Here is a 10207-nt window from a genome sequence, read left to right as displayed (position 1 = left end):
CTGCTCAAATCCGCGATCTATAGGTCGCACGAAGAGAGCTCCCTTCCATAATATCGGAGAAGCTGATACACAGACTCGAAAATAGTTTAAGCTATATACAGTATAGATAACGTCAACTCTACTTGAAAAATACTGAATTTTTCACCTTAGAGCATTATTATAAACTATTACACTGAAATGAATCAAGAACAAATAAACTAAGAGAATTAAAGAAATGGAAGGTAAAAAAATAAAACACTTAGCCAACAACGGTATTCAATTGAAGAGGCCTAGGTTGATTCATGGTTCTCCTTTTCCATATATTAATTTCTTTCCTTGGCTCCAATGTGAAATTTGTTCTGCATCTACCTATTATTATTGGAGCAGGAAAACCAGTGTTCAATTCATCTTCTTCATCCTCACTGTATCCTCTATCTTCATCATCTGTATAATACTTGAGATCATGATCTTCTGCTGTAATTTGTATTGATCTCCAGTCAAAATTGTTCAAAGGTTCCCTTCCACTAGCAAACCTTTTCATTTGACTCAAACAAGGTGCTCTATCAGGAAGCTTAGCAATAATATTATCAGCTGAAACATCAGATTTCCTCCCTGGAAGTAATTTTGCTTTTCCAGCAAATATATTTCCAAAACTTGACACTGATTTCTTCTTGACATGATGTTTTTGCAGATTTTTACTACTACTGCAATTCAACATCTTCTTTTTGTTGTGTTTGATTTGGCCAATGCATGAAACTTTTGGTGAACTTGGTTCTGATTTATTTCTTCCGGATTGATCTGCTGGGATTACTGATATGATGGGACCAGCAAATCCTTTATAATGATGATTTTTGTGATGATAATCTGTGGCTAATCTCTGTTCTCTACTTGGACTAAAAGGTGCATGTGCATTTTGTAATAGGAAAACAGCTGCTGCAGCTGCTTTTGGTAATAACTTGAAGATTGTTTTCTTCTTTGACTTGCATGGTTTCTCCATATATCCAAATTCAGCTAGCTAGCCTTCTGTTGTTTTTGATTGTCAATCTCTATTTCTGAAAGGTTAGTTTCTTATCTCTAGGTTTGTTTCTGTGCATATTTATATATAGATTGAATTGGGTTGGATGGGCGGCTGGAGAAATAGTATACTATTAGTTACTACAAAAGGAGCTAATTAATTAAACAAGGGTGGGATACTATTGTTGACCTTTTCAAGACTGAAGAAAGGAGTGAGAAGGAGAGGTAAGACAAAACTTTAATGATATATGATTATCTTAAGGCTTAAATTGATGTTGATGTGTATATGTTATACCAAATGGGAGAAAATGAGTTACATGTACGATTATTCTTGACTTTATTGATCATGTCATTTGTTTTAATTAACATATGGAGTAAATATTTAATACTCAAAAATATTATAGAACACCACCCCTTTTCCATTCCTAACTTACACCATTAGTATAATTTACTTTCCTAATCTTATTTTGATAGTCGTAATGTTCCGACTAGTTTATAAGCACGTCGATTATTCCATAAAATATCTGCTACGTCCTCCGATAAAAAATTAAAAGAGATTGTGGCAAGTGAAAATTGAATCAGTGAGCTTACAAAGGTTTTAAATCTTTTGACCACTAAACTATACTTTTGAACTGTGTCAAAAAATATATATATAGTGGTGATTCTTCAATGAAGGGGGTTCACGTGAACCTCCTTCCGCATCCCTAGATCCGCCCGCTGTCTCTGGCACAAATTTCTATTTACTTATTGATCGCTGGATCAAACCCTTTTATGTAGGCTACCTACCTTATCATTAGGGGCGTACATAGGCCGCGTTGGTTCGGATATTCCAATTACCAAACCAAATCAATTGTCTCGAATTTTTAAATCTATAAACTAAACCAAACTAACAAATGTCGAATTTTTCAATCTCAGTCTTTCTCGGGTTTTTCAGATTTTTTCCGACAAAATCTTCATAGCATAAAATATATAATTTTGTTATCTAATATTTCTTAGTCCTAGTAGGATAAAACTATATAAGATGTTACCCAATAAAATAATAAAAAAATAAATTGAGATGAGTCATGATTATACTAGAATACTCAACAAATCGCATAAAATAAATATTGCTAATTAATAAGCCATAATAAAAATAAACATATTCTAAAAGTACTAAGTTATGCTAAAACAAGTACGATAAATAAGTACTAATTATTAGTTACATGACTAAATAATATTAAAAGTAACTTATGCATTTCCACTATCTAAATCAATGAAAAAAAATCCAATACTATTGTCATTCCTAGTATTGAATTGAATCTTTTTGTTAGCATTAATATTAATTTAATTTTTCTTTGGGATTTATTTGAGTTACCAACTTTTATGGGCTATAAAACATAATTGATCATTCAAAATTTCTAAGTCCAAGCTTGAAATAATATATTAAAAGAGAAAACTCTGGAAAAAAATTTAAAATATTTATAAAATACATTACAATTAATATATATATGTATGAAATATTTTTAAAACTTGTATACATGTAGTATCGAGTTGGTTTGGTTTCGGTTTGACTTTTTTAGTTAAAACCAAACCAAATATATTATAATCGGGTTTGTTTTCTAGCACCAAACCAAATCAAACCAAATTGTAATGACTTGGCCGATCATTTTGAGAGTATTAGCCCCGATCCCCCATTTACTACTCATTTTATGCCTTAAAGTTGTTATGTGATTTGTCGGGGTAGTTGGTTCGGGCCCGAAAAGGTTTCGGAATGAATTGATAAACTTAGTCTCAAGGTTAGAAGCTTAAGTTGAAAAGGTTGACCGGATGTTGATTTGTATGTAAACGGATCCAGATTGGAGTTACGAGGGTCCCGTTAGCTCCGTTGGATGATTTTAGACTTAGGAGTATGTCTGGATTATGGATTGGAGGTCCGTAGTTGAAATTGTTTTGAAATGACGAAAGTTAAAAATTTGAAAGTTTGATCAAGAGTGGACTATATGGTTACCGGGCACGAATTCGAGTGTCACTGTATCCTCCGTACTATGTCTATTGCGGAGTCTAGTGGGGTTGCTTTCACTACGTTCCAGCTTAGGAGAGTGACCTATCAGTGGTGGCGAGCATATGAGTTGGATCGTCTGACCGAGGAAGCTTCACTCATTTGGACTTAGTTCTCGGATATATTTTTGAGGGAATATGTTCCACAGAGTCTTAGAGATGTATGGCACATAGAGTTTGAGTAGTTGTGTTAGGGTTCTATGATCGTGTCGGAATAGTGATCTGGCTAGGCATGCACCAGCCTTCGTTGCTACTGTTCGAGAGTGGGTCCATTGATTTGTCGAGGGGCTCAACCCCAGTATCAGGTTTAGCATGGCCCGGGGGTTGGAGATGGAAATTGCATACCAGCAGGTAGTGGTGATTGCTAGGAGACTGGAATGTATGCTGACATGGGAGAGAGAGGAGAGAGGCTAAGAGGTCTCAAGAGTCTGGCACTTATAATGTTACACGTGCCCCAACTACAGCTCGTCAGGGTAGGGGCTTTGAGAGTAGACCTATTCATTCAGCACTTCTAGATGCCAGCGGTATTCCGGCCACTCTTAGGCCCCAGGATCCCTATTATGCACCGTCATTATCTAATGCACCTCCTGCCCGGGGTGCTTTCAGTGGTCAGTCCAGTTGATCAGGCCTTAGCCAGCCACAACAGCCACGTCCTCTGAGAGTCTGTTTTGAGTGTGGTGACACTCGACATATGATAAGGGATTGCCCCAGATTTAGGAGGGGTGCTCCTCCACAGACTACTCAGGCACTGCATGCTCCACTGGGTGTACAGCTCCACCTGCACAGCCAGCTTGAGGTGGAGGTCGGGCAAGTAGAGGTTGCCCTAGAGGGGGAGGCTAGGACATATATTATGCTCTTCCTGCTCGCACTGCGGCAGTTGTATCCGACTCTGTCATTACAAGTATTGTTCTGATCTGTCATAGAGATCCATTAGTCTTATTTGATCCAGACTCCACTTATTCATATGTGTCATCTTATTTTGCTCCTTTTTTGGGTGTATCCCGTGATTTTTTGAGTTGTCCTGTATATGTATCTACATTTGTGGGAGATTCTATTGTTGTTGACCGTATGTATCGGTCGTGTTTGGTTGTTCTTAGTATTTTTGAGACCAGATCCAATCTATTATTGCTTAGTATGGTAGACTTTGATATTATTTTGGGCATGGACTGATTGTCGCACTATCATTATATTCTTGATTGTCACGCCAAGATCGTGACGCTGCCAAGATTACCACAGTTAGAGTAGAGAGGTATTTTAGATTACACTCCTAGCAGGGTTATTTCATTTTTAAAGGCTCAGCTGATGGTTAAGAAGGGGTATGATGCGTATCTAGCTTATATGAGAGATGTTAGTATTGATGCTCTTACCGTTAAGTCAATTCCGGTAGTGAGGGATTATCCAGATGTATTTCTAGCGGATCTTCCAGGCATGCCACCCGACAGGGATATTGACTTTGGTATTATTTTGTTACCAGGCACTCAACCCATCTTTATTCCTCCATATCGTATGGCTCCACATGAGTTGAAGGAATTAAAGGAGCAGTTGTAGGAGTCGCTTGACAAGGGCTTCATTCGGCCCAATGTGTCACCTTGGGGTGCTCCGATCTTGTTTGTGAAGAAGAAGGATGGTTCTATGCGCATGTTTATTGATTATGAACAAGGTTACAATGAAGAATAGTTATCCACTGCCACGTATTGATGACCTATTTGATCAATTACAGGGTGCTAGAGTTTTCTACAAGATTAACTTGCATTCAAGCTATAATCAGTTGAATATTCGGGAGCCAGATATCCCGAAGACTGTCTTCAAGACTCGGTACAATCATTATGAGTTCCTTGTGATGTCATTTGGGCTAACCAATGCCCCAGCAACATTCATGCACTTGATGCGTCATGTATTTCAGGTCTATCTTGCTTCATTCGTCATTGTATTGATTAAAGACATTCTGGTGTACTCCCGGAGTGGGAAGGATCATGAGCAGCACTTGAGGACTATGCTTCAGACCTTGAGAGAAAAGAAACTATATGCAAAATTTTCAAAATGTGAATTCTGGCTAGATTTGGTGGTATTTTGGGGCATGAAGTGTCAAGTGAAGGGATCAAGGTAGATCTGAAGAAGATTGAAGCAGTGTAGAGTTGTCCCAGACCGTCTTCAGCTACGGAGATTCGGAGTTTTCTTGGTTTGGCGAGGTCTTACCTTTGATTTGTAAAAGGTTTCTCATCTATTGCAACACCTATGACCAGGCTAACCTAGAAGAGTGTGCCGTTCAGGTGGATAGAGGAGAGTGAAGAGAGCTTTCAAAAGCTCAAGAATTCTTTGACTAGAGTCCCAATATTGGTATTTCCTACAGGTTCGGGGTTGTATATTGTGATGTGTTCCGTATTGGCCTAGGTGCGGTGTTGATGCAAGAGGGTAGGGTTATTTCCTATGCGTCTAGACAGATAAAGTTGCATGAGAAGAACTATCATGTCCACGACCATGAGTTAGCAGCTATTGTTCATGCCTTGAAGATTTGGCGGCACTATTTGTACGGTGTCCCTTGTGAGATCTACACAGATCACCAGAGTCTACAACATCTGTTCAAACAAAAGGATCTTAACTTGCATCAGCGGAGGTGGTTAGAGCTACTTACGGACTATAATATCACTACTCTATACCTCGAAAAGGCCAATGTGGTAGTCGATGCCTTGAGTCATAGGGCGGAAAGTTTGGGCAGTCTAGCATATCTAATAGCATCTGAGAGGCCATTAGCATTGGATGTTTAGGCCCTGGACAACTAGTTTGTTAGATTGGATGTTTCTGAGCCGAGTCGAGTTTTGGCTTGTGTGGTTTCTCAGTCTTCTCTTTATGATCGTATCAGGGAGTGTCAGTATGATGATCCCCATCTGCTTTTTCTTAAGGACATAGTTCAGTACGGTGATACCAAGGAGATCACTATTGGGGAAGATGATGCTTAAGGATGCAGGGCAGGCTATGTGTGCCCAACATAGATGGTTTACGTGAGTTGATTCTCCATTCATCCAGGTGCCGCAAAGATGTATCAGGACTTGAGGTAGCATTATTGGTGGAGGAAAATAAGGAAGGACATAGATGAGTATGTAGCTCGGTGCCTAAACTGTCAGCAGGTGAAATATAAGCATCAACAGCCAGGTAGATTGCTTTAGAAGCTAGAGATCCCGAAGTGTAAATGGGAGTGGATCATTATGGATTTTGTTGTTGGCTCCCATGGACTCAGAGGAAGTTCGATGCAGTTTGGGTAGTTATGGATAGGTTGACTAAGTTAGCTCATTTCATTATAGTGATGACTACATATTCTTTCGAGCAACTGGCTCGAGTTTATATCGCGAGATTTTCAGGCTTTATGGCATGTCGATATCCATCATCTCTGATTGGGGTACGCAGTTTACATCGCAGTTCTGGAGGGTCGTACAACATGAGTTAGGTGCTCGGGTGGAGTTGAGCACAACGTTTCACCCTCAAACAGGCGAACAGTTCGAGTGCACTATTCAGATATTAGAGGATATGCTTCGTGCATATGTGATGGAGTTTGTAGGTGTTACACCTCCTTTTTTTTCACCTACACCCCCGGAAGGGAGTATAAAGGAGTTTTTCCAATTAAAGGACAATCAAAACGGGATTTGTTGTTAAAAGATTCAGAGTTCGCCACTTGGGAGATTTATGTTGTCCCAAGTCACCGGTTTAGAATCCCGAATCGAGGAAAGATTGACTCTGTTTAATAGTCCGCGAACCAGAAATCCGGGTAAGGAATTCCATTAACCCGGGAGAAAGTGTTAGTCACTCCCGAATTCCGTGGTTCTAGCACGGTCGCTCAACTGTTATATTCGGCTTAATTATCTAATTTTAAAACACTTTTAAACCTATGTGCATTTTAACTTTAAACCACTTTTATTTAGTTAATTAAAGAAGATTGCAACGTCATTAAAACACATCTCGAACCGCATCACATAAATGCACCCGTGACTTTTGACATATTTTAACATCGTTGAGATTTGGATTTGGGTCACATAAATGCAAACCCGAATTTAATAAGGTAATATTATTAAACTAACGCGCCTAAAGCAGCTACGTGTTTGCAATTTCGCGAGGGCCATGGAAATTCGCTAGGTGGCATGCCTCGGTTTCTCATTTCAATAAATGTTTGAATTACTCTTTTGAGGGTGGCATACTTCTCATTCTCAAACTCCTATAAAAGGTGATGTCCCTACTGTAAATCCCATCACATATAATTCTAACTATACCAACAGCATATTATTTACCAATATATCTACATATTCAACAAAAGAATGAAAATGGCTCGATCGATGACTACAACCACAAATCATGGAAGTTCAATTTTGCAAGACTCAACAATGGCCCATAAACATGGTATTGAATCTTCATTTCATAATTCTAATAAAATCCATTCTCTGATCCGTTTAGCAAATAAGAATGAACTTTAAACCACAAATATTACTACTAAATAGCAGTCACAAAGCTAACAAGAGAGGTCAAAAATCAACATCACCACAATTCTCAAACCCAAGTTATTAATACAAATAGAGTAAAGTTTTAGGCATTTTCATTAAAATAACCAGTAGAAGATAAGGTGATAGAATAGAACCTTAAGAACCTTTCGCCCTAAAGTGAAACAAGTTGCTGCCTATCGGACCGGCGTATGGAGATCTAGAGTGGAACCTCGATCCAGACCTCGAAGCTCGCCGGAAAACTCGAAATAAGCTAGAAAATGAGAACAACAAACTTCATGACAGTAACAGGTGGTTTAGAATCGTTTTGGGATGTTTCTCTGCGAAAACATCAACAGTTCGAGCTGTTGTTCCTATGCGAAGGTGAGGCTACTTCTCTTGTGTGTTTTCAACGTTGGGTTTGGATCTGTTTTCGGAGCTGATTTGAGGAACTGTTTCACGGAGGGTTCAACCAAGTTTCATGGCTGTTGTAACTGTGATAGATGAAGAAAAAAGAGCAGTGGCGATAGATCTCTGTGAGTTTTCCGACGTGCTCGCCACTGACCGGTGAGAGGATGAGTTGAAGAAGAAGATGGAGAAGGGTCAGCTATGGGCGTTTTCCGGCGTAAGGCTACTGTGGAGAACTCGGACATGGCTGGCCTAAGGTCCCTTGTTCATGGATGTTTTAAGTCCTCTCAATATGAAAGAGACGATGGAGTTTTGGGTGGTCGATGGGTGGAGCGAAGAAGACGAAGTCATAGGGGGTGGGGTCTCTGTTTTTGGTTCTTTGTTGCTGAAGAAAATGAACAAGCGAGGGGCGGTCGGAGAAGACGACGCGAAGGGGGGGTCTGTGCGCATCTTTTCAGCTTTTTTCTTTTCTTCCGCGTTCTCCCTTCCTCTTTTTGCTTTTTAAGCATTAATTTATAGGTAGAGTCTAGGTTTAGGTGTATTTTTGTGTATTTTGCCCATTAGTCCCTAGGTCTTTTGTGTATTAGGTCCTTAGGGTCTTTTTGTTTGTTTTTATTCCAAAGAAGAGTCTAGAAGGGTCCCTAGGCTTAATGGACTAATCCGACTTGAGCCAAGAACTGGGTTCTAAAACTCTTAAAATTATGATCCAACACCTTAATCGACTCTTTTTAAAATAAGATAAAAATACTACATAATGCAAAAGCTAACATGAAACTATTATATATTTTTTGTATTTTCAAGATCATGTAAAGATAAAAATAAGGTACTATTTTTGTATATATATTTTTATTTAAATTTAGGAAAGATACGTAAGCTAAAATATTTTTTGTAATTTTCCATTTTTATGACAAAAATAAAGTAAAGAAGTCAAAACTAGTTGAAATAGCTATATTAGGCCTAAATTAAATATTTACATGCTAAAATATAAAAAATCTTGGGGAGGGTCAAAAATCACATGTCTACAGTAGGTTCTTGGGATCAGTTCTTGCCACTTGCAGAGTTTGCATACAACAGCAGCTACCATCGAGCATTCAGATGACCCCGTATGAGGCTTTGTATGGTAGGTGGTGTCGGTCTCCAGTAGGTTGGTTTGAGCGGGGCGAGGCTAGGTTGTTAGGTACAGACTTGGTTCAGGATGCTTTGCAAAAGGTTAAATTGATTCAAGATCGACTTCGTACAGCCTAATCCAAACAGAAGAGTTATGCAGATCAGAAGGTTCGCGATGCTGCATTCATGGTTGGGGAGTGTTGATACCCAATTTTTTCTTATATATTTTTATATGTAAAATACTTTCAAAATAACATATGTATACATATATAAGTATGTATAAATGTTTTATTATTTTTCCTTAATTTTTAAAGATTTTTAAATCAATTTATTGCCTTTTTTATCCATAAAAATCAATAATTATTCCCAAAATTATTATTTTGTTGATTCATTTATTAGATTCCCATATTTATGATAAACTATAGCTAGGATATTTTTTCCATACTTCTACAAATTTATTTGATATTTTTAAAGCTAAATTGCATATAGTTACAATTTTAGCCTCTTTTAGGATTAATTACGTTTATATTCATAAAAATTAGGTATGGTATTTTTAAATAGTTAACTATGTGTTATAAATCATTTTGGTACCTTAAGTTATTTCCAGAAATTAATTTATTATGTTTTATAAATCAAATAGGAAAAATTGGCTATTTAAATGTTGGCCCAATTTCATTTCAATTATAGCCAAATTCTGACCCCAATTAGACCCAATTCAAACCCAATTACCCCGGCCCAAATCCATTCATACCTGACCCCCTAACCCAATTAAACCAACCCATACCCGGATCCCCACCTAACCTCTTTAATATCAGTCGTTGATCACTTAGATCAACGACTCCCATCCCTCCTTTCCTAATTAAACGCAAAAGACCCCCCCCCCCCCCAAACCCTTTCATTATTCACACTACACCGCCTCTAAATCCCCTTCTCTCTCAATCCTCTCTCAAACCCTCTCAAACCCTAGCCGTCGCCCTCAACTGCAACCCTAAAACCTCCCAAATTCATGGCTTCCAAGGTCATTGGAGGCCTGTATCCACCTCCCATGGCTTCTACGTGTTCGATTGTTATGGTTTCAAGGCTAGATCTTAAAAGAGCTTGGTCCAGACCTTGGTTGATTTCAGTTTATGGCTGTTCTCCGATCGTCTCTGACCTTTCTCCGGCCAGCCATGGCTATTCGAGTCTGACTCTTGACTCTT

At 38.5% G+C, this 10207-nt stretch overlaps 1 protein-coding gene across 1 annotated transcript; it reads right to left on the bottom strand.

Annotated features, from left to right (window-relative positions):
- Positions 1 to 238: 238 nt before the first annotated feature.
- On the bottom strand, positions 239 to 976 carry LOC104226132 (uncharacterized protein At1g76070-like). Its single transcript, XM_009778023.2, has one exon. The coding sequence runs from the start codon at positions 974 to 976 to the stop codon at positions 239 to 241; it is 738 nt and encodes a 245-aa protein (XP_009776325.1).
- Between the last annotated feature and the right edge of the window lie 9231 nt (positions 977 to 10207).

This window comes from Nicotiana sylvestris, chromosome 10 (assembly GCF_000393655.2).
Source record: "Nicotiana sylvestris chromosome 10, ASM39365v2, whole genome shotgun sequence".
NCBI lineage: Eukaryota > Viridiplantae > Streptophyta > Magnoliopsida > Solanales > Solanaceae > Nicotiana > Nicotiana sylvestris.
The sequence above is the reverse complement of the archived record's forward strand: the minus strand, read 5'-3'. Positions and strand labels throughout refer to the sequence as shown.